This window comes from Cryptotermes secundus, unplaced genomic scaffold (genome assembly GCF_002891405.2).
Source record: "Cryptotermes secundus unplaced genomic scaffold, Csec_1.0 scaffold434, whole genome shotgun sequence".
NCBI lineage: Eukaryota > Metazoa > Arthropoda > Insecta > Blattodea > Kalotermitidae > Cryptotermes > Cryptotermes secundus.
Genome location: NW_019738963.1, coordinates 103179 through 129080, shown reverse-complemented (window position 1 = coordinate 129080; position 25902 = coordinate 103179). Strand labels below are relative to the sequence as shown.

At 38.2% G+C, this 25902-nt stretch overlaps 1 protein-coding gene across 1 annotated transcript; it reads left to right on the top strand.

Annotated features, from left to right (window-relative positions):
• Positions 1 to 25867, top strand: LOC111871458 (12 kDa FK506-binding protein). Its single transcript, XM_023864602.2, has 5 exons — positions 1 to 243; positions 1419 to 1466; positions 6629 to 6741; positions 11848 to 11921; positions 25357 to 25867. The coding sequence occupies exons 1-5, from the start codon at positions 207 to 209 to the stop codon at positions 25412 to 25414; spliced, it is 330 nt and encodes a 109-aa protein (XP_023720370.1). The 5' UTR covers positions 1 to 206; the 3' UTR covers positions 25415 to 25867.
• Positions 25868 to 25902: the final 35 nt, after the last annotated feature.

Sequence of the window (25902 nt, the reverse complement as noted above, 5' to 3'; positions counted from 1 at the left end):
TGAACACCACTGACGGGGCGCCATTTTTTTTTTGTTGCTGTGGATCTGTGAATACAGTAACCGGAAATATTGTTAGGGATAGGAGTGGTTGTTGAAGGGGAAAAGAATCTGTTTTATTTTAAGAATTACTCAAGTTGGTCAGTTTTTGTATCTTTTTTCAGAGTTGTGTTCTTTTACATTAATATTAAGGCTCAAGTCTGTCAATCATGGGTGTGGAAGTAGAAGTTGTTTCGCCGGGTGATGGTAATTAACCCCAATTCATGTGTCTTTACTAACTACTTTATGGAAGTGCCAAATTTCGTTTTGTTACATAGAAATAACATTTCATAGATACTTATAGGACTAAACCAGGGGTGTAGTACATATCGTAGTACAAATAAATATACATTGTTACAGCAATGTACAGACGTCGTTATGAGAATATCTTGTAACCAGCAAAATAATTATACAAATGAAATATTGTCATAAACATTTACTGTACTTATGAAGAATTCATGTGAAGTAAATTATACTGCAAAGTAGGAGTGAGGCAAGAGATAAGCTTTAAATCCGTTTTAAAGTGTGGTATATCACGTTTAAACTTCTAATGGCATATTCCTGTGTAGTGCATTCCTGACTGATATCTGTTGAGGTTAGGATATAAAGGTCATATTTATGTCTTGTGTTTATATTTTGTACGAAATTGAAACTTTTCCTGACGCCAGTATAAAATAACAGTAATGATAGTAAGAATTTTCTGGCACGAAGCCTGCCATTAAGTTATGTTGATGATTTTGGTTCTTTTATATATTTACTTTCCACAGTTGATTGCTCGTGATGGAGTTGAAATAAGCCAACTAAACTAATTTTAAAGTCGTATTTTCGTAAGTGATATGACTGTCAAGAGGAGGGATGAAATTATAGGAGGTTGGAGGAAGTTTCATAATGAGGAGCTTCATAACGTGTACTCTTCACCAAACATAATTAGAATAATCAAGTCAAGAAGGGTGTGATGGGCAAGGCATGTAACATGCATGAGGAAGAAGAGGAGTACATACAGGGTTTTAGTAGGAAAGCCAGAAGGAAAGAGATCACTAGGAAGATCTAGATGTAGGTGGTATGATAATGTTAAAATGCATCATAGAGAAGTAGAATCAGATGGTATGGTTGGATTGATGTGGCTAAGGATGGGGAGAAGTGGTGGACTCTTATGAACGCTGGAATGAAACTTCAGGTTCTGTAAATTGTTGTGAAATTCATGAGTAGCTTAGGGGCTATTGGCTTCTCAAGGACTCAGCTCTCTGGGTTTGCTTAATTTTAATACACAGTACGGTACATAAACATAACTGAGCAGTGAACACTATACAAAAATTAATGTTGCATTAATTAAAGTTCAAAGTAGAGATTTATAACTTTGATATATGTATATATTATTTCAGGGCAAACATATCCCAAAACTGGCCAGACTGTTGTTGTTCATTATACAGGTGAGTATGCTACTGTAATTCTGGATTACAGATTAAAAATAAATTATGTCGTGGAGTTTTTGTTGTACAGAAATATGGAAATTTTGTTCATAGAGCTTTAGAAACTGAAGAATGACTTTCACTGTCATGATAGTTGCTTAGTAAATTATGGAACTTTAAATTTTAAAATGGAGTTGATATCGAGCTTATAATACTTAATAATGTCCCTATACTAAACATGACACTTGAGACTACTTATACTAGAAACATTAATAACACTATAGCGGAATTTCAATATATGTTAAGCTTGAAAATTTGGGATGATATATTCAGTAATAATAATGTTAATGTTATGTTTAATAATTTTCACAATACATATTTAAGATGTTTTTATGCTTCCTTCCCAAAAAAGCGAATTAGACACAACAACAGTCATAATAAATGGATCACCAAAGGGATAAGAATCTCGTGTAACAAAAAGAGAGAACTTTTTTTATTAAGTAGATATAATAATGATTTAAATTCTAATTATATTTTAAACACAGTACAGTAAAATACTATCAAAAGTAATTTTAGCAGCAAAAAAACTACACTATAACAATCATTGCTGATTCTAACAATACAATAAGAAGTACTTGAAAAATAATAAAGGAAGAATAAAGCGAGACAGAGGTATTCATTCCATTGTGACAGACAATAAAGTAATAATGAAACATTAAAATTGCTGGTGCTTTTAACAATTATTTTTATCTATGGCTGATTCTGTTATATCAGATATTAATAGATATACAAATACAAGTATAAATAATCCAGCTACTTATTTGGCAGATGTTTTTAATAGACCTTTCACCAAAATGAGCTGGCAATATGCCTCTGCTCAGGAAATTGCAAAAATTATAAAATCATTAAAGACTAAAGATTCTTCTGGGTATGATGAGATTTCTAGTAGAATAATAAAATTAAGTGCTCCATTTATAATCTCACCATTAACACATATTTGCAGTGCGATCCTGGGTACTGGTGTATTTCCAGATTGATTATAATCAATCTATATATATATATATATCAATAACTATAATTATAGTTTGCCATAGTTAAACTTTGCTTTAAAAAAGGCAACATACAAGAAATCTCTAACTAAGGCCCATTTCATTGTTGACTTCTTCTTAAAAATTATTGAAAAACTTATTTATTCGAGATTAATCACTCATATTGAAGCTAACACTATCTTGGCAATATGGATTCAGGGCACATCTTTCAACTGAGAAGGCACATTTTTATTGATTAATAGTATTCGCACAGCCATGAATAATAAGCAGAATGTAGGAAGTATTTTTTGTGACCTGCAAAAGGCTTTTGATTGTGTGAATCACAAAATTTTGTTGGTTAAACTGGAATTATATGGAATAGAAGGTATATTTAAAACATTAATTAAATCTTATCTAACTGGTAAGACATCAGAGAGTTGTTTTGGGTCATAAAACTGATAGTAACAATACATCTAAGTGGGAAATAGTGAAATGTGGAGTTCCACAGGGCTCGATTCTTGCCCCCCCCCTTCTTATGTTCTATAAATGATTTACCTAAAATAATAAATAAGGATAATAACATGATTCTATATTCTGATTACACCAGTATCAGAATTACTGATACTAATAATGTAAACTTTGAAACAAATCTTAACCAAACCTTTAAAGATATAAACACTTGGTTTGATGTTAATTTACTTACCTTAAATTTCCAGAAGTGGCCGCAGTACAATGGACTTAGTCCCACCCCACTAGCAATTAAAATAAACCTTAAATTTCAATAAAAGCCAATATTTAGAGTTTCGGTCCATGAATTGTTGTAACACAATGACACAAATTAATTATGATCAGGAAAGTTTCTCTAGTGTAACACTAAGTTCCTTGGTTTGATTATTGATGATGTATTATCTTGGAAACAGCATATTGACCTAGTGATCAATAGATTTTCCTCTGTGTGCTATGCATTGCAAAATATAAACCATATTTTATCATCTGCAACGTTAAGGCAAATCTACTTTGCTTACATACCCTCCATCATGAGCTATGGTATAATCTTCTGGGGTGGCTCCTCTCATGCCAGGAAAGTGCTTATCTTGCAAAAGAAAATTATTAGAATCGTAACAAACCATAAACCTAGAGATTCTTGCAGGGATATTTTCAAGAAATTGGAAATTATGACATATTCACAGTATATATACCCATTACTTTTATACATAATTAATAATAAACATTTATTTAACTTTAATATTGAGATTCATGAATATACAAATAGATCCAAAGGTAATTACATGTACCTATTGTGAATACTTCAAATTTGATAAAGGAGCCTATATAACAGGTATTAAAGTGTTCAGTCACTCAATAAAGATTTTGGTCAATGATGAGAAAAGCTTTAAATTTACATTAAAGAGGTTTTTATGTCATCATTCTTTTTACTCTATAACCAAATACTTTCAATATAAAGAAGACAAAGGATTGTAATCCAGATATTTTCTTGAATTGTTTGTTAGGTTGATTTTCCACACGATGTATTACCCACTGTCTAGTTGGTGGCCATTTAAGGGTATAAATTTTGTGGAAGTATGGTATTGTAATAGACCATCTGTTTTAAATAACACATGACAGTAAACGGTTAAGATGGTTGTGAATGGCTTACTTACAGCTCATTTCCTTGTATCAAGCAGAGGAATATGTTAATAGTTTTCAAATTTTAAGGTTCTTGCTATGAAATTACTGATTGTATATACTGAATTTTTATTACACAGTAAAACCTGTCTTAAATAGAATCTCAAGGGACCAGAAAAAATTTCTGCTGAAGCCAGGTTTCCGTTTAGTCAATTTTCCTGTGGTGCTACAGCCCCAATTTGGGCCTAGGCCTACCTCCATGAAACTCTCTGTTTCAATTCGGTTTACTAGATCTTACACATACGGTAGGACTCCTTGGGCGAGTGATCAGTTCGTCGCAAGGCCTCTACCTGTAGACAAATACAGGAAAACGCACACAAACATCCATGCCCTGAGTGGGATTCGAACCCATGANTCCTCCTCCTCCTCCTCTCTTCCTTTTCGATTTTCTCTAAAATTCTCAACTAATACATTGATATCCATTGTGTCTGGTTCTGTTTGCTCATCTTTGTCTATGTTGATGTAGTCCTCAGAATTGCAGTTACTGAAAGCAGCTTCATTCATGCAATGTTGTAAGTCCTGGTCATTCTCATTTTCTACACTAGGAGTAACTTCTACCATAGAAAATCCTGTTTTTTCGAAATGCTTTGTCACAGTTTCTGGTAAAAACTTCTTTACTGCTTGACTTATCCAAATAACCACATCTAGAACTGAGACAGTTCTTGCAAGTTCAGAGGCGGATAATGTAGAATCTATATTGACGAGCAAAGATTGCGTTAATAATTTGTGATAGTGGACCTTAACATTCCGAATGATGCCCTGATCCATTGGTTGAGAAACACTAGTGGTGTTTGGAGGGAACCAAGCAAGTCGCACGTTGGAAAGTTCGATATGAGGGTGGCCTGTTGCGTTATCCAAGAACAACAAACATGCCGGTTTTGCATTTTCATTCTACCATTGAAGGCCGTTAACCATTCCTCCATGATCTGTGACATCATCCATGCATTTTTGTTGGATCTCCACTCAATGGGAAGTTTCTGTATGTCCATGTTTCAGAAGCATTGTGGCTTTGCTGCTTGCCAATCACTAAGGTTTTCTCCATTTCACCTGACATAAAACCACATAGAAAAACAGTCAGTCTTTCTTTGCACAATTTTCCTCCCAAACATTTTTCACCTTTCAGACATAGCGATTTATTTGGAAGTGCGCGGAAGAACAGTCCATTCTCATCACCGTTTGCTGGTTTTTTTTTTTTTAGGTTCATATCCCTCGATTATGGATGGCAATTTAGCTTCCCATTTCTCAATGGTCTCACTATTTACATCACTTGATTCACCACAAAGTTCATTAAAAACTATCCGATGTCTTTTGCGAAAACTCTCCAACCATCCATTAGATGCTTTGAATTCAGTCTTCTCCAGTTTTTCAGCGACTTTTTTTAGCATATTCCTGTACCATAGGACCCATCAACTGGTGATTTTTTGCCCTCACACTGACAAACCACTCCCACACTATTTCATTAATGTCTTCATTTGGAGTTTTCTTAAGTTCTATTTTTATTTTTCCATTAACACAAGTTTCCCACCGCTTCAAAATTTCCGTTTTCTTCTTTAGAATCTCATACACTTGAGTTTTACCGACACAAAACATCTTCATGATCTGCTTAACAGACAATTTATCTCGCTCACTCGCATGAATCACTTTTAATCTTGTGTTAAGATCAAGCACAACTCTTGTCTTTGTAGCCATGATGACAATTGTAGGCCTAGAGCCCTTACTGAATACAATTTCCAGAAGGGGAAAACAATTCTGCTGAATCTCAGTGCAGGTAGTGCAGTACTGCTAGAAGCTTATTTTAAAGAGTTAGGGAAAACAAAATTCTGTAGAATGTATAGGATGCCTAAAATTATTCTAAACGATGCATTCTGGAAGACTGAAAATTTTCCGTATAAAGGCTTATTTTGATTTCCGTTGTCCGCGTCAGACAGTTTCCGTTTAATCAAGGTTATTTGACATCTTTTTCAGCCCCAAAGTCAAGGGACCTGAAAATATTTCTGTTTAAGACAGATCTCTGTTTAATAAGGGGTCCATTTAAGGCAGATTTTACTGTATATTATAATTTTTAAATCCTGATGAAATGTATTATATTTGGACTGTTAAATGAAGTATTTGTAGTAATGTGATGGCGATAATTGCATCAAACTTCTATATTATGAATAGGTATTTTGTATTAATTTATGATTGTGACAACAATAATCACATATCTGCATAAATTTGATCATATTTGAATATTTTATGTACAAATTTTGTACTATGACTGTATTGCGTGTTGATGGGTCCAATGTTTTTATGTATGTGTTTATGTATTTTGACATGTTCTGTATCCTATGGCATGCGTGACCTGGAAGGATGTATGGAATTTAAAATAAAGTGAAAGTGAAACTGCAAGATTTTTTGGGGGGGGGGATGTAAATTATTAATTTTCCGTTGAATAGTCTAATATACAGTCAATTCCAATTATTCTTTTAGGTACTTTAGAGAATGGTGCAAAGTTTGATTCATCCAGAGACAGAGGAGTACCATTCAAATTTCGTCTAGGAAAGGGTGAAGTCATAAAAGGATGGGACCAAGGGGTAGCTCAGGTAAAGTGGTTCTATTTATAAAATATGTTTTAAAATTAGGTGGTAGTCAAGTTGCATTTGCCAGATTTTAAAAATTGTAAAGTAGAAGTTAATGCTCTCCAAAAATGTAAATGTAAAATAAATAAGAAATGCTTGAATACCATGAAATTAAAGTATGGTCAGTGTTTTGCGTTTTGAGCAGTATTAACTGGAAATTATTAATTGCCTTGACTGTTCTAATAGGATGGATACAGACTCAGCAGTAGTTTATATCATCACTAGGATACTGTGATATAAACATACTAATAGGTTAATAATTACCACCACCTTAAATGAGACTGTTGCTGCTGCAGTTCTAACCAAAATGTTGGATATTTCAAACAAATTGGCACAACTGAAACCTGAGATGTAAGACATAAAAACAGGGCACTTCCCACTGAATGTGCTATGATGTAGAAAGACATAATTCAGGTTTAGTTATTTACTTATTTATTTATGTGTTCATTTATTTGACATCACACTCTCTAAGTGAGGTGATGTATTGTTAACTGATTGGGTGATAGTGAATAATAAATTGGCAAGGATGTGGAAGGAAGTGATTATTATCTAATTTGAGGCATTATCCCAGAATTTGCCTGGAGGGACAGAACAAAACCATGGGAAACTTGTCATTGTAGTTGGTATCAGATTTAAACTGGGCACTTTGACTACAAGCCAGAAGCATTACAGCTTGACCCAATTTATTTTGTAGTTATGGATTGAGGAGGGTGAAAATTCCCCTTCACATCACATGACTTGTTACAGTGCTCAGCCCATAGGATGCAAAGGTATTTTAGAAATATTAATATAACCGAAAATAACTTAACCTACCAAATATATCATCCCGATGAGGTCATTGGATTTTTTTCAATTGACCTAATCCTTCTGGATGCACTGGGCCCTGGGGTTTCAGTTCTTCAGTATTGAGGGGGTGGGTTTCCCCATGCACCGCCACTAATAGTCTGTTGTAAGTCCCCCTTTAAATTTCTACTGTTTCCATACCCTACCGGTACTGGTGCTCGCTATCAGCCCCTTTCTGCCAGCGAGGTTTCGGCCTTCTACTGGCAGTGGTATCTGATAATTAGTCCCTTTCTGTCAGTGAGGTCATCCCTCCTCTGGCAGTGGTACCTAATGCTTTCCCATTTACCAGAGGCATTGGTAGCTACTTGGGCGGGAAACTTTTTGCCTAATTTAGCTCAGAGGTCTCTTAGAGACATGAGGTTCTTCTACGTGCCGTAAATCTACGACATGGGACCCACGGCTTAAAGTCCCTCCTGGAGGACTTGTTCCCTGAATTTTTCCGCCCTTAAAAATTCCATGACCTCCACCAGGTTTGAACCCGCGTACCTTGAACCATGAGGTGGGAACGTTACCCCTAGACTACGGAAGCCACAGGCCCCGGGGTTTACTCAGTCTCTGACAGAAATGAGTACCAGGAATTAATTAAATGATTTTCCTGGGGAGTGAAGCGCGGCCGGTGTGTAATGCTGACAACCTTACCGCCATCTTTGAGCCGATTGTCGAGGTAATGTGGGACCCTTAATGTCGCACAACCCTATATGCCTTCACGGCCTGTTACAGGGATAGCTTTACTTTTTTTTTAAACGAAATATATCAGTGACATTGTTTAGTTTGTGTGTGGCATGGAGTTAGGGATCCAAGATTTCCATATTTTGGCACGACAGAACTGATTCCAAGAGCTGTGTTTTTGTACCTCCTGGATATATGACAGAACACATTTGTACTGTCTTTTGAAACTTTTGGATTACGTTAACAGACACCAAGTTTTATCTGCACTTGTTGCTCCAAGTTTTGGTATGTATGACATTGCCTTGATATTTGTTATTACCATAGCAAAAAGTAAAATAACCCGAATGATTTTTTATGGCTGTTGTTGCCAGTTGGAAGTAGTTAAGAGAGAGAGAGAGAGAAGATCTTCTCCCTCCACCTTTTTCTGGCAACACTCCAACATATACCACAGTTACTAAAACACAGTCTGTTACAAAGAAATGAATTTGTGTACATGTAAAAACGAGCTACATCCATCATTTCGTAAACTTTTGCGGTCTGCATATTGTTTAGTTGGCTGGCCATTGTTAATGGACATGTGTTATGTGGATGAAGACTTCAACAGCTTCCAATATGGATAACTGTCCACTTGGATATGTAACTCTGTGAATTAATTCTAATACTTTTATAAAAATATGGAACAATGGGCAACAGTGTATTGTGATATGTCTGCTTAAAGTCAGAATTGTGGAGCCAGAAGAGATGATCGTTGCTAGGCAACAGCCGGTCAGCATGTTTCTGCAGCAACGCATACACGAATGCAATAATAGAGGAACTGTTGGAGGCTGCATTTTCTATGTGGTCTGTGCAGGTTGGAATACCTAAACCATAGCTCTGTGAGCCATAGTAGGTGACAAAAACGGCACCCATTACATGGGTGTATAACTGGACCACCCTGTTTGTGGGGGATAGAAATACAGAGACCTGGCCTTCCAGGTTGTGGGAGTCTCAGATTTGAGATAGTAAAATATGGTCTTGAGCCCCATGAGACTTGGATCTGAGAATGACTGCGCTGGCGAGGACCAGCGGCAGTTGTAAACAACAGATCATCCTCTCGTCAGAGAGGATGTTACATAAGGGCTATAACGGCAAGTCTTCAGTTGAAAAAGAAAATAATGGTCGTGGGTCTAAAGGGGCTTGATGCCAATACGAACTGATTGGCGGTAAACTGCCAGTCATAAAGTCACTTTGACCATGACTTTGATTTTAAGATGGTCCTCTGGGAGAACGTTCTTCTCCAAGTTTACCTCACCAGAACAGCCCTTCATTGCTGTACTGTGTCAGGGGACATGACACCAGGCACCAGAAGAACTGCAGACAAATGGGAAATGCTTGTGATCCACCATGCAGCAGCATCTGCCACAACAGGAAATTTAGAAAACCAGTTGGTCAGTACAAACTTCTACTTTGTCTAACAATGACATGTTAATAGGTGCCACTGTAGTGCAACAGATCATCACAGAGCTCAGTGAAGCTTGGTCAGAAGAGAGAGTAATGATCATTACAAAAATTGTACTTAATGAAACAAAATGCACGAATGGGGAAATGAGGAATGCGTATAGGATATTGGTGGGAAAGCCAGAAGGAAAGAGACCACTGGGAAGACCAAGGCGTAGGTGGGTGGACAATATTAAAACGGATCTTAGAGATGTTAGCTTTTGAATAAGATTTCTTAAAATTTCATAGTTGCTTCCATTCACTCACTGTTCAAATAGCTGGGAAATGTTTATTGAATTATATGTTAATTTATTTTCTGTTAATGACTAGTCATATTACACCCATAATTTTCCATAGTGTAATATGTATTTTTCTACATGCATGTGCGCACATGTATGATAAACTAACGCCAACAGTCAATTTCATTAGTTTATGGATACAAATCTACTAGTCAGAGATTATTTTCCCTTACATATCATTACAAATTCACATCAGAAGGGGTTTCAAATGAAAGCTCTACATCTTAATGAGATCTGTATTTCTGTCATATTCATATTTTTTACACAGTAACTGGTTTTTGAGTTATTATGTAGTCAAGTCGTTTGAGAGAGGAAACTTGGATGCATAGCCACATGTCCTCCAGTCTGCATTTATTTGATGCACCTTGTGGAAACAGTGCAGAAAACTTCAACAAACCTTCAGTATAATATAGAAAGCTTTTACCAAACAGTTAAATTATTACTTTCATTCATTACAAGGCAGTAATACTGGCATTTGTCCATCAAATCATAGAAAGACAGACTAATACAAACGTTTTTTATTTTTATTAGAATTAATGCATGTTTTAACCCGATCATGATAGTTCGATGAAACTGTTAAAAAAGAACACAATCTTTATACAGTTAGCTTATTGTCAGTGCTGGAAGAGCACATTTGCATGCGTTACAACTGCCATTGGTGGTAGTAAATTCAAGGGTTATTCAGAACTAATTTATAAAAAATACAATTAGAATGAGTATTTACAATAGCATCATTTATCTGTATAGTCTCCATCCTTTTTGACATATTTCATCCAGTGGTCCACAACGTCCTGTATGCCCTCAGAAAAAAGTTTTCTGTTGAATGATAAGCCACGCTTTGCACCACTTCTTTGTCACTGGCTAAATGGCGTCCTCTCAGACTGTCTTAGAGTGGACCAAACAGGTGATGAGAGGAGCCAGGTGAGGACTATATGGAGGATGCTTCAGCATCTCAGAGTTCACTTGGTGGTGGAGGATTTTAATGGTGTAGGCAGCAGTTTGCATATGGGTGTTATTGTGCAATACTGTGAGACCTTTTACAGTAGTCCTTGGTCTTTGTTTCAAATAATTGGTTTCAACTATTCTGAAGAATTTCACTATTACGGAAACTTCACTGATGTGCCCCCATCTCTTGGAATTGTTCCAGAATTGGCTCTTGTCCATTCCAAAAAAGTGTCAACATCATTTTTCTGACTGATGCTTGAGTTTTAAACTTCTTTTTGACTGGCAATGGTTTACATTTCCATTCCATATTGTGGCATTAGGTTTCTGCAACATAATGGTCGATCCAAGTCTTGTATCCAGTGACAGTGTTTCCAAGAAAGTGTCACCTTCATTACAATACTCTGCAGTAGGCTTATGCAGTAGCTTAAATTTGAAGTTGCACAAACGCTAATTACTATAATAAAACCCCCATGGTAAAATTCATGCTTCATATTTGAAGAAAGGGGAATTGATACCTCAGTATGTTTGATATGCCTTTCATGTTGCAGAGATCATTGGAGTATTTCAGGTTTTGCATGAAACATTGGAAGATATATAGTACCACTTCCAGTCTCAGTAAGTTAAATACATAACAGCAATAAAACATGATCCACCTAATCTATGTTGCAGAAGTTGTATGTAAAATGATCTTGTGTTAATGTGGGTTGCTGATTTTGATGTCTGAATTAGTTGCCAAACAGTCTTGACTTCAAACTGCAGCTAGAGAATTATAATTTGCTTGTACAGTAAAGTTTTATTCTGTATCTTAAATCTAGTAACATATTTTATATGGTTTCAGATGTGTGTCGGTCAGCGTGCTCGCCTCGTGTGCTCTCCTGATTATGCCTATGGATCTCGTGGACATCCGGGAATATATCCTTTCTTACTTGAAATTTTTCATATGTTCTGCTGAATTACTATAATGATAAGGTGTTAATATTATGTACATCAACTTTTATATCTCTTCTATTCTGATATTCCATTTCTCTTCTTTTCTGTCATCTATTCTGCCATAGTATGATAAAACAAAGTGTTCACATTTCATAGGAATATATGGCCTGAAAATGACTGTCCACATGAAGAGCATAATAACTTCATCCAAACAATATTTTCAGATGAATTGCAAAATTAGCATAAGAGTCAGTAGGCTTGTAGAGTTCTAATTTTCTATGTCTGGCAGCCTTGTCTTAGATTATTCATGTTGTGATATAACACCAGAAAGCTGGAATAGTGGAGCCAGAAGAGTTGGCATTTGCTAGTAAGTGGGCTGGTAAACATGCTTCTGTGGCAAGGGATATGCACGCAACAATAGAATAACTGCAGGATGCAATGTTATCTGTTCAGTCTATGCCAAAGCTATAATAATAAGAACCATAGGTGAGTCAGGTGACAGTCAGAAGTTAGCAGTTATTTTTGAGTCAGTAGTCACAGTTCGTTGTTGGCCGAAAGCATGGAGGAATCTCCATTATTACAAGCTGCTCATTAGCAGTGAATGGGAAAGAGAGAACAAACTGAGAAGACTTAATATGATCTGTAGTGATTTGTAGAGCATGTAGATTAGTGAGCGTGATATCATTTGTAGTTGTGGTGTGTATTCAATAAATCCACATATCAATCCAAAGCCCATGCCTAGTCACTAAGACATGGCAGCTGGTGTCATAAATGGGATAGGATTGATTTGATTTGGTTAATTGCTGGGGTGTTGGTTTGGAACCAATGTGACAGTTCATCATGGGGAGACTGCGAATCTGATAGCCGCCATGTAGGAAATACAGGCTGCTCTATAAAAGGTAATGATGGATATTAAGACCATAAGTGCTGAAATGAGCACCAGTCAAGACAAGATCGAGGCCATGATGAAGACTGGCCTGGAGGAAATGAAGGCCAGAGTGATGCCCAGCTAGGAGAAGATGGAGGCTGCAATAAACTCCATTCTTTCTGAACTGAAAGAGACCATCAAAAATTGGTTGGAAGACATCCAAATGTCTGTAGACCAATGGACCCAGGGCCTCTGCAAGGAAAGAAACAGATCTTGTCTAACAAACGTCCCTTGATATGCAGACCAAGAGCCTCTGCGAGAAATTTAACACAATGATCAAAGAGACCTAACTGGACTTAGAAGTGATGAGGACATAATATGGACCAAAGAGCACAGCGCCTCTGTAAGGAGCCGGACCTCGGGGTCCAACACAAGTGGGGATTCAAACAAAAAAGGATGCTGGTAGAAGCCATGCGTCATGTCTTGACAAGACTAGCAGAAGTCGAAGTCCAAGCTGATAATGGGTGTTATGGCATTATAGGTACCAGCATAGATAGGAGCCAGCTTGAGGCCATAGTATAGCACTGTAACTGGATGCCACACGTGACAGCCACGCTCCTGCTTGCTACTCTGCAGGCCCAGACTTCTGATGTTTTACCCAGAGTCCTTAATGGAACAATGTGTGAGAGACTATGGGGGCATTTGAGGACCATGTTTGGGATTAGCACCAGGCCACAACATTTTGAACTTGGCTGAAAACAGGGACTCAACTTGTTGGTGAGCCCCTGCAGGAGTTTGCCATTCACATTGAGCAGCTAACCCACTGTGCCCTTCCTGCAGTTCCCAAGGACCATGTTTGTAGGGAAGCAGGCAAGGTGTTTGTCAGTGAAATAAGAGACTGGCAGCTACTTCTGGCAGGTGAGGGAATGGTCAGTGAGGCCCTCAGGCAGGGTGCCATAAAGCTAACTGTCAAGTCACTCATTAGGCTCTGGAAAACAAGGCCAAGACGTTCTGAAGGAGCTGGTCACCCCGAGCCAACAGCTTATGTGCTGGCACTGCAATTACTGGCCACTTTTGAGAGAATTGTCCCGACGAATTGAATGAAGAAAAGGACAACCGAAGCTTGAGGAACAGGCAGGAGTCAGTGGGAGAGATGATGGCCATAGCCAGAATATAACAGCAGCCCATGTATGAAAGGTCAGAGCACCCAGTGAACCATATTCACCCAAGAGCAAGCACAGCAGGATGGCATGACCCATCTGCAGGCAATTTGGCATGTTAGCCACCTTAGAAGGACTGCCAGTGGAATATCTCCATAAACACTTCCCAGAAGAAAATCTACTGAGACCACAAAAATGAGAGAGAAATGAAGAAGGCACCAGTGCTATCACCTCCACCTCTTTACAGAGTCAGTGTGTTGGAGAGGCACAGCAATGTTTCTCAGTGCTGAGGGATATCTTGTGACTATCAATACAGGAGCTGCAGTAACAATTGTTAGACCAGACATTGCTACAGGACTGCCCAAGAGGGACCCAACTGTTCCGTATGTCCCACAGATGGCATCAGGGGAGACAAACAATGCATCTGTGAATTTGAGGCACCATATGCTAAAACTGGGCTAGGAAGAAGTGCAATTGGGCTTTGGCTGCATTCCAAACCCCCCCCCCCCCCATATGAAGGATAACAACAAGGTGGTAGTAACTTGGTGTGTTACGGTTGTTGTTTTGTGGCGCCTCACAGGGATTGGTTTCTGGGCCATCTACTGAGCTGAAGTACAAAGGGCAAGAATGCTGGTCCAATCCCAAGGGAGGTGCCTGTAAGGATGACTGGAGACTGCTGGTAGTAAAACCATGTTAAGCAGGCACGCCTACAAAAGGGCCATGGTGCTTGAGGTGAACAGCTGTAAAGAGTTTGGGAACACTAATGTGAGACCCAACCCATGAGAAATGAAGGGTGAATACCGTCAAAACCAGAAGCAGAAGCAAAAGCAATGGGCCAGTGTGACATCAAGGTGCTGTTCACAGAGGTGATTATAGACATCACAAGCAACACCCATCGAAGAACAAGTGGTGTTACACCTGTAGTCTACTCAGGGAGCAGTGTGACATGACACCTGAAAGGCAGAATAGTGGAGCCAGAAGAGGCAGCCATTGCTAGGCCTGGTAAACATGCTCCCATTGCAAGGGATATGCATGCAACAATAGAACTGCGGGAAGTGCTGTTTAACATGCAGTTTGCTGAGGCTATATAACAAGGACCCTGGGTGAACAGGTCAGCAGTCAGAAGTTAGAAGTTACTTGTGAGTCAGCAGTTGCAGTTTGTGGTTGGCTGTGAGGATGGAAGCAGAGGGATCTCCATTATTAGAAGCCACTACCAAGCAACAACTGGCAAGACATAACAAACTGAGAAGACTTAATGTGAGCTGTAGTGGTTTGTAGTCTGTGTAGATTAGTGAGTGTGTTATAATCATTTGTAGCCACAAGTTATAAACATTGAGTAAATCTAGTTATCAATCTAAACCCCATGTCTGGTCACTAACATGTGACAGTATTGTTGCAGAAATGTGCAGGGTATAACACAAAATGATCCAGCATTTGATCTATTAACAAAATATTAATTTCAGTAACAGTACTACAAACTAACATGCAAAAAGAAAGACCATTGCATGGCGTTTCATCTTCTGTGACTCAACTGTTCAATATGACCACCATTAACCTTTAACGGCCGAATGTCACATATACACGTCGCAAGCAGTAACCGCGTATGACCTGTGTACATGTCACAGGACTCTCTTTGGGAGTGCTGGCAGTTTGACCTTGGGTTGGAAACCAAAACAAACCTACGTGAGGTCATGTCAGTGGTTCATTCCTTAGCTCTGAACAAAGAAATTATTTATCACGGTACTGGTTTCGATACTATTTACGTATAGATATGACTGTTTATGACCTGCTCAGCCAAATATAGCCCAGCTTTGTTTCGAGAACTGATGAAATATTTATCGGTGCTTGCATGGTACATGGTGCACTCTTCTCATGAATCACGTGATTCTCTGATGCCCAAAATCACACATTTTGTTTACTGACCACACTGTCCAAGTGGAAGTGTGCCTCATCAGAAAACCAAACATTATTCAATGATACCTCAATTTTCTGAGCCCATTCAGTAAATGCCATTGGCATTTTGTATGGATACAAATTCAAATCAAGTTTCAGTATTCATTACATTGGTCATCTGGACATCCCTAGTTGTGCTGCAGCCTTTCTTATTGATTTACTGGGGCTTCTTTGCAGTTCCACTTTGACAACATAAGTGTTCTCCTGAGAATGCACAGGTGAAGGCCAGTGATGTTTCTTCTCCAACACTAAGCCATCATTAGACTGGTTATAAAGTTTATGAATTGTTTTAATTGAAGGTGCTCATCACGTTTGAAATGGGCACGAAACTGCCTTTATGTGATCACAACACTTCCTACAAGTATTATATTTTTGTACATTATCCATTGTCCTGTCTATTTTCTAAAAAAAAACTCGTGTTTATTTTTCAAAACACAATGTTTTGGAGACTGGATTCTGTCCCTGTCCTCAGAGAAAACCTGTTCAGTTGGATCCAATAGATAGAGCTAGTTGCTATCTCCGGATACCTATGCCAGTTTCAAAAAGGGGTACATAAATCAAACGCAACACAAACCATCTGTGAGAGCTAAGAAAATATTAAATTATTGAAACCCCACACATGTGGGGCCTTGCACCAGAGAGAAGTATCTCAAATGAAATCATTGCTCAAGAGAAGCAATACTTCTTATGGTACCAACACAAGAAAAACAACTAGTTTCCACTCCAACTACGCTTAATTGCGTTGTAGTCTCTTGACTTCTGCTGATATGATGGGGGCCCAGATGGGATTGATATCCACACTGGGTTGACTGATTTGATGGTCCAGCAGAGACTTGTGGGCTGATTCCTTGTATGTCCTGTATGTGGTGTTGGGCTCGATCTGCAAGACCTTGGCTTCATTCCAACAAATTTTGTGGCGTTCCTCATATGCATGTTGGGCTAATTTTGATTTTTCCAGCAAATCCTGTGTGAGGTTATATTTGTGTTCCTTAATGCATAGTTCTAAGGGTCTTCTTGTTTCACCGATGTAACATCTGCTGCATTTTCATGGGATGCTATACACACACACTGCTTCATCTCCTGGTCATCTCTGATGGGTCAAGTTTTCATCAATGTCTCACAGAGTGTATGTTTAGTTTTGAAGATGGTTCTGAGTTGGAAATGGTTCCCAATGCGTCTGAATTTCTCGAAGGTACCCTAGACATACGGGATGACTACAGTGTCCTGGTATACTCTATCTGAAGAGGGACGATTTCTTGCCAGTGACTTTATTACAGAGTCGTCAGATTATTTTGGCTAGTCACTGAGCATCAGATCATGTCTTATTTTTCTAATTTTGTTGTTAAGATCCTACTGGTTTTGACATATGACCAAACTATGAACGACTCCCCTTTTTACTTGATGCGGGTGGTTGGACTTGAATTGGAGATGAGTAGGCTTTCATTACACTTTGGTGGTCAGTTTTGTACCCTGCTTCATAACCAAAACAGGAAGGGCTTTAGTAGCCTCAACTTCCATAGTGAATTTGATGGTAGAAAATAGACAAAACGATGGATAATGTCCAAAAACATAATACTTGTAGCAGTGCACTATTAGATCTTACTAACAGCACTAACTGTTTCAGTATAGAACAACACTGTTTTTATGCATTGTTCTACAGGCGGTCTTCCTTTGTCAGCCATCTTGTGTACAGTGGCACATGAGCAGGAGCAGTGCGACACTAGCATGCTTGGGAAGAGTAAGAACTAATCTCCATGATCTATTTTACGAGTTACCATGTTAGAAAACATTGTTCATTGCATGGTTGAATAATTAATGCTGAATCAAATACTGGACCATTTTGTGTTCCATCCAGTTGATACCTCAGCATATGAAGAATTGTTCACATATTATTACGTTCCTGTAAATTTCATACAGAACTGTTCAAGGGCATATTGGTTGTCTTTCAGTCTGACCATGATGCTAAGTCCAGTTTATATTGTAATAAGCAAAGAGACGTACATCTCCTTTACACTCATGTTGGGGAATCATGAGTGTCTGTTGTCAATAACATGTACATCTAAATAATGATTTTAGCTTGATCAAAGTTTATCTTGGGTTTGAGTGGTATTGCTGTTATTACTCACTGCTCTGTTACCTTCATCTGGCTCTTTTTCCACTGTTAGATGAGGTTGTTCTCTCAGAGTCACTCTTCAGATTAACTACTGTTCATTAGCTGTTATGGAAGAACTTGTAGTCAGTGATGTCTGTATGCTTTTAACTGCTGGTTTGTGTGCTGCAGGTGTTATCAGTATAAGAGACTGCTGGATTGTGGTAAAAATAAAAATCAGCATCTTATACCCTATTTAAATATCACATTTAATGGCAGCTTAGTACTTTGTCTTATGCATAGAAATTAAAATCGTTTTGGGTTAAATAGGTCGAATAGTTTTTGGGTTAGTCCTAACAGTTACCTTGAGAACTTGAAATACAGATACAGTCTGTCCAAAAATTGGTGCCTGCAGACTGCACCATGTGATTCCTGTAGGAACATTTAGACAGAAATGTCCCTTGATAAAATATCAACTACAAGCATAATTTTTAAGCAAAATGTGATTGTAAAATTTAATGTGATATGGCAAAAATCACCTTGAAGAAATCTTGACTGATGCATATGCTTCACAGAAAACATAAGTTGTTACAGTCAAGGTAACACAGTATAAGGCACTTGAATCACAGTTTACGTGTAAAGTATGCCATGGTTGAAATTTTATCAAGGAACTTTTTGTCTCAGTGTTAGGATGGAATTTCATGTTGGAGACTAGGGAATGAATTTGTGAGCATTGTGTGTATGCTTGTCTGAATTATATAAGCATTTTGCTTCATGTAGCCCTTCAGATTCTTACATGGCATTCACTCCTTCAGTAACTGCAGTAATGCATTACTTGTAACTTTCCCTTTACATATGTCACCCTTCTCTGTTGCCTCTATGGTGCCTAATTGAACAGACCCTACTAGTCACACTAGAGGGGCTGCTCTTGTACCTGCTACTGTGTGACTACATCAGCTTTTTCTGTCTTTCCTTATTTTGCCTTCCACTTACCTGTGTCGATGAGCCAGGATAGCACAGTTTGTGTAGCATTGGCTATGGGCTGGACAGTAGGGGGTTTTGAGTCTTGATAGGGGCAAGATTTTTCTTCTCTCTGCCTTGTCCAGACTGGTTTTTGGGCCCATCCAGCCTCATATCTAATGGGTAGCAAGGGGTCTTTTCCCAGGGGTAAAGCGGCCAGGTCGTGAATCTGACTACTCTCCTCCAACTAATGCCGAGGGCAAGAATATGTGTATCTACACATCCGCTTTCCCATACTTCTTCATGGCATAGTGCTTAATTGCCTAAGAAAGGGGACAGCTTTACTTTTTACCTTTACCTTTCCTATGCCAATACTTAGTAAACATGGGAATCATGTCTGGGAAGTTGAAATCAGAACAAGTGGAAGCTATCACAAAAATAACTTGTTCTTGTCAGTTAAATCCCCCATGTTTGGTGCTATATTATATACCATACAGTCATGGAGTTTGTATTGTTTGTGTCATCTTAAGGGTTGGTCATTCCATGTAAGATCAATCGAGCAGTTGATGCGACCACCTTCGATTTGAATGAAGTGTATGGCTATGGAGGCATGAATAAATGATAAATGTAAAGTTTTTTCTTCAATGTTAATTGCAGTTACTGCACTTAGATGCTGTAAGTTTTGCTTTACTTTTCATGCACTCTGATTCATTAAAATGCTTATAGTTGTGGTTATAATTAAGGTAGAGGGCTCATTCATGTACCAGTTGGAAGCTTGTAAGTGGGTCTTTCATTTGGTATACTACTCATAATATTATAGGGCACATTAACATTTTGACCTTAATTTATGGGGAAAATGTGTATAGCCAGATTTATGCATTTTTTTTTTCAGAACATTTTGTGATTATGTAAGTATGTACGTGTACATTTTTGGAAACTTCCGTGTTAGGACATGAATGAGATCATGAGATTCATATTTGTTTGTAACTACAGATTACATACTACAAGGTGGTTCAAATATGACCAGGACTGATTTGTACGTAAACAAGCTGCACTGTGCAGCAGCTGTGCGACCTTGAGAGAGTGAAGCCTCAACCTCCCTTCTGTTCGCGTTAGAACCTGTTCAGTCCTGTCTGGGAGTTGCTAGAGTGATGAGTGAACCGAAGGTACCGCTGACCATGGAACAGTGCATTGTGATCAAATTCCTTGGAGAAAATGTCTCGTCCGCTGAAATTCACCACAGATTCCAACAACAGTATGGGGAAGAGCGTTTCACGGACCCGTGTGTTTGAGTCGTGTAAGTGCTTTAGAGAGGGCAGAGTGCGTGTGGAGAATGAACCGCATGATCATCAGCCACGAACATCCGTCACCGAGCCAAACATTGATCGTGCAGACGCGGTTATTCATGAGAATAGGCGCATCACTATCAAGGAACTTGGAGCAGTGCTGTCCATCAGTGTTGGTAGTGTAAAAGACATCGTGAAATACCACTGCACTATCACAAGGTGAATGCACAGTGAGTACCACACACTTTGATGGACGTGAACAAAATGGTGTGCACACAAGCTGCCAGTCGTCTCCTACAGCAGTTTGAAGACGAATGTGATGCATATTTGAAGTCTATAGTGACCACCAATGAAACATGGGTGCATTACTTTATTCCCGAGTTCCAACAATCATCACGCGAGTGGCAGCATACCAGTTCTCCCAAACCCAAGAGAGCGCAGAGGAGCCGTTCGGCAGGAAAAGTGATGGCAACGTTCTTCTGGGACTGGCAGGGGGTTATCCATGTAGACAGATGCCAGAACATTCAACGCAGCTTATTACTCAGACCTCCTGGCAACAGACGTGAAGGAAAAGATCTGATCCAAGCAGAAGACAGGTGGAAAGCAGGTAGCCTTCCTTCAAGACAGTGCACGCCCCCATACAGCCAAAACAAAAATGGAAACCCTCCAGAAATTGAAATGGAACTTCTGACACATCTGCCCTACAGACCCGATTTGGCCCCAATTGATTTCTACCTGTTTGGAAGGCTCAAATCAGACTTGCAAGGCATGCGGTTTGTGGATAACAACGCTGTCATCCAGACTGTTCGGGAGTGGATACGCCGCCAACCACAAGCCTTTTTTGAAAAGGGCATCAGGATGCTTCCTGCACGTTGGGAAAAATATGTTGACTCTGGAGGGGAGTACGTTGAAGACTGACATGTGCAAGTAAGTGTTTGGCAATTATGGTTTTTTTAAAAAAAAATTAGTACTGGTCATATTTGAACCACCTTGTGCATGCTGTTGTTGGTCACTCAGATTAAAGTTTACATTAAGCTACATAGGCACTGCAACTTTAATAAGAAGGACAAAGGAAACCTGGCAGGCTTATTCATTAAAATATTAAAAATAGTTTTTAATTTAAGTAAGAAATGTTTCCTGCAAGAGTAACTAATTGCAATTTACAAAGCCTAGTGTCTAGTTTCGAAGTGGTGCAGCAGGATTCTGTTTCGTTGCTAATATGTGTGACCTGTTGCACTTTCTGATCCACTTTTATAAGCACTTGAGGCTGGGTGGTGGTGAAGGGTACATGCAAGATTTACTGGGGCAGAGGAATATAGAATGAAGGATTTTAGGTTCTCAGAGTGGTGGTTATGAAGAGTATTGTCTTCTGGGATATAATGCTGTGTAGTCTGTTGAAAGTCAAGTGACATTTCAGAGGAACATGTCACCTCCGTCTTCAGGGTTTAAGAATAACCTGACCCTGAAGATGGAGGCGATACATTCTTCCAAAACATTGGCTGATTTTCAACAGGCTACACGGTGTTATATCATGGAAGATCTTCAAATACGTACATTTTCATTGAATTGCACTGCCATTCACTTGTAACACGCGTGCAAGCAACTTCTTTGCGTCATATTCACAGGTCAGAAGTCCTTTTATATCTTCTGTATGATACTCTTTATGTTGCAAATGTACTCTATGTGTGGCTGGACATATTTTTTTGGGGAAACACTTTTGAGTGACATTGGTGTTGGATGGTGTCGTGACATAATTATTTCTTTGCTGTGGTCTTCAGCAGCACAATGCTCAAAGGTGACCAACAGAATCTGGACAAGAACCCACTTGCTGAGCTTTCTTGATGTCATGATCTGCTCCTCCTAAGGGTTTTGCAGACTTGCCTTTCTTTCTAGCACTTTAATTGTTTCCCTATTCCCACCACACACACCTTTGCCAAGTGCCATTGCAAAGACATGCCACCCAGTGACCAAACCAGCACCATTTTTATGATAGCAGATTGATTAAATTTCTCCAGTTTTAGTACTGAGGCAGCACAAAAGTAGCAAATCTTAGTCACGTCTTTCACTTTTATGTGACATAAACCAACATAATTTGCTTTGAAACGAATATATAGCTATTGTGTCACGTTCTAAACAGAGTGATGTGCTATATCATTTCATTTTATGAATAAAACACAATTGGTTGAAGAGTTGCTTGGGTATTATTATTGAAAAGCTTGCATTCCTTTTGTATCATGAAGAAATGGTTTTCAGAAAATCACAAATAATAGTTTCTCCCATTTAAAGTTTCAGCTTCAGTTCTTAAAGGTTCGGCCACACAGAGTGCTACGCTATGTTCGCTACGTGCGCTGTGTACACGGCGATGCAGCTAACATAGGGTACATAGCATACGTAGCGTATGGAAATCTGTGTGGCCAGTCACATTGCCAATAAAGGGAGATATTTTTCTGTTTGTATAGCGAACATAGCATACGTAGCATGTGTGTCGCGTACGTAGCGCTCTGTGTGGCCGAACCTTTATAGAAGCATGGTTTCTTCTGTGCTATAAAAGGATTCTAAGCAGGATGTTCAACTTTTCAAAAAAAGTCCTGAGAGAGTCACTACAAGATTACATGGTTGTGTCCAGCAGTCATCCACTCTGTAAGTTATGTTGTTTATGTTGTCATTTTCAGATCTCTGTTCAGTATTTCTGATTAGGTACCAAGTCCATTGATATATATCACAGTCAGTCTGGCAGCAAACTTACAGTTGGCATGTATGATTTTCAATGAACAGTTGTAAGTTTGTACTTGCTCTTCAATGATATCGCAGAATTTTGCACCTGAAATCAGAAGTTTCACATTCTGATGAATGGTACACATACAGACTGTGTACTACCACTTGTGACACACAGTTTGGAGGGTGAATGCCTAGGAACTTATCAGGTTTCTTTTCCTTAAAACTTAAGTAGGGTCAGAGGATGGACCTTCTTGTCTTCTGAGATAAAAGAAACATGATCTTGTTGTCCCTAGCTTGATTCTGCTACTGTCATCAAATACATGAAATTGCTTCCCCATTTCAGCTATAGCAGGAGGCATCACTCACTTTGCCTGGTTTTACATTTTGGCTTGACAAAATTCCTTTCTCAGCCACTAATTTTTTCGCAGTCTGAATCATATAATTTGAGGCTTTGAATGCTTGAAGTTTCTTAATTGATCACCCCTTTGGAAGAACCATCAGGATTTGAATCTTCTCACTCTTTATTCCTGTTATGTGAAAGTTTTCCTTTAGCTGTGCTTATCATTTCATCTTCATGTGAACTTGCTACTACTGGAATCTGTTAAGTCAAATATTTTCTTTTAATTGCTTCTTTGAATTTCAGCTTTTCCTTGTATAGTTCACTTGTGACTACTTGTTCATTGGAAATGACCCCAGTGTTTTGTTGAAGGAAGAAAGAATGGAGTCTTCCCAGTTTTAAGCTGTTCAGGTCTTCATTTTAATTGTGTCATATTCTGAACTTTAAGAGAGAGTTGTATCAAATCCAAAACTAATGGGCAAAACTGGAATGCCCACATTTATTGCAGATTCACTTTCCTCTCTGAATACTACAAATCTTTCTTATTATCCAGTCCATCACAAGTAGTTTTTCCCATGGCACTTGCACTGTGACTGATATTCTAGGGACTACAACACTTTTAAAATGTTAAGTCCTTGATACTAGTAGCACTTGCATATTAAACTTGTCAGAAATAAAAAAATAATTTTTTACTTGTGGCCAAACCACTACAGGATTTGCCAGACAAGGAAATTAACTTAACTCAACTGGCAGTAGTATAAATTCAGATGGCTGAATGAGTCATAATGGCCCACAGCATGTCTGTACAGATAACAGCTTGACTCATCACGCCTAATCAGTCCACTGACAGTCATACTTTCATGTCCCAACATGACACTTCCTAGAGATGTATTGAAATAATCACTGAATATTGTGAGAAGAACTTGCATAAATCTGGATGTGCCTTCATTCATAAATTGAGGTAATGGGCCAAGGTCAAAAGTTAATGTACCCACTTACAGAGCTTTCAATTAATACAGGAAGAATACTCTGTCTTAATTAGGATCAGAGTTGCAAGCATTTTAGTGAATCAGAATGAGGGAAGATTTAAGGTGAACTTCAAATTTTGAAGTACTGTGTTGTGCGGTTTATGGACACCGGAAGGTAAAATTACATACATATCAGTTCCTAAAGTGATCCAACGAGCTTGCAGATTTATATTAGAATTAGAGATTGTCGAGAAATTTTTCCCCTAAACTGTGTTGTTGAACATAAGGATATTAAATTGCCAGTAATAAGCAGTGATTGGAAAGTGTGTGAACATGAGGAAATAGAACTGATTGGGGGTTATAAATTATGCGAAAAGAATGGAAATTGTGATTTTTCTCGCTGTTGTGTAGCCATAATTTTTCTAGCCTCAGTGTAACGTGTAAAATTATACTTGTAGTTGAAACATAATATTCTCATATTTTACACACAAGTTTCAGGCGCATGTTTTTATTTGCACCGGGGGGGAGGGGCAAAAATGTGTGCATTCAGCAAAGGTTAATGAGTGAAAAATATTTGTATTTTCTTGTCTTTTTATTATTTTATCGTGTAATACTGAGTTTATGCTATTTAGGATTACATTTTTAGAAATACAATCTGAATCCTGCATTCTGAATTCTTTCTTCTCCAGTAACATTTCTGAGATATTTATATGTTCAGTTTGTTCTTATTTAGTCATAATTTTCCAGTTTATTTCCGTCAGGAAGTGTGCATTCAGCAAAGGTTAATGAGTGAAAAATATATATATTTTCTTGTGTTTATTATTTTATCTTGTGATACTGAGTTTATGCCATTTAGGATTACATTTTTAGAAACCGTCTGATTCCAGCATTCTGAATTCTTTCTTCACCAGTCACATTTCTGAGATATTTATATATTCAATTTTTTATTTTCCAATTTATTTCTGGCTTCTCATATACATAAATACTTTGCAGAAGAGTTACAGCAGAAACTGGAAAGTATGGATCATTTTAATAGCTAAGTACACCATTTGTGATATTGTTCTTAACTTACTAATACTATCCCACCCAATGCCACACTTATCTTTGATGTGGAACTTTTGAAGGTGGAGCCATGAAGAGCATCATCTCTGTTACCAAACTCCAGTACTTCGCAACAAACCACTACATTAACAATAAAAAGATATTGCAGTTTGTTCTGTCAGTATGTCTGTATCCATTGTTTTTGTTTTGTTGCCTATGTCATCTAGGAATATGTGATCAATAATCGGACTGGTTATTCAGGAAGTGAAACAGTTTATCATATTAGTGTAAGGTTTCTTTCTGTCACAGTGTCAATGGTAATGTTACCACCATTCTTTTTTTTCTGTCTACATCACATATGTGCTGTAATAAAAATAAAAAATGTCCAGCTAATTTCAATTTAATAAATTTGGCTGGTTTTAATATGTGCCACCATCATCGTAATTGTGGTGCACAATATTTCTCTTGTAGTGTAATGTAATTTTATGCCTGTTTACACTGGCCAGGGCTCATACACTTTTAATAAAACTAATTTTAATTTAATACAATTTTAAATGTAAAAGACCTTATTTTCTAAGTAGAA

Bases quoted from the DNA above. Each gene is read 5' to 3' on its own strand.
- LOC111871458 (XM_023864602.2), top strand. From the start codon at position 207: ATGGGTGTGGAAGTAGAAGTTGTTTCGCCGGGTGATG. The intron at 244-1,418 runs GTAATTAACCCC...ATATTATTTCAG, and splicing joins AGTTGTTTCGCCGGGTGATG to GGCAAACATATCCCAAAACT. The intron at 1,467-6,628 runs GTGAGTATGCTA...TTATTCTTTTAG, and splicing joins TGTTGTTGTTCATTATACAG to GTACTTTAGAGAATGGTGCA.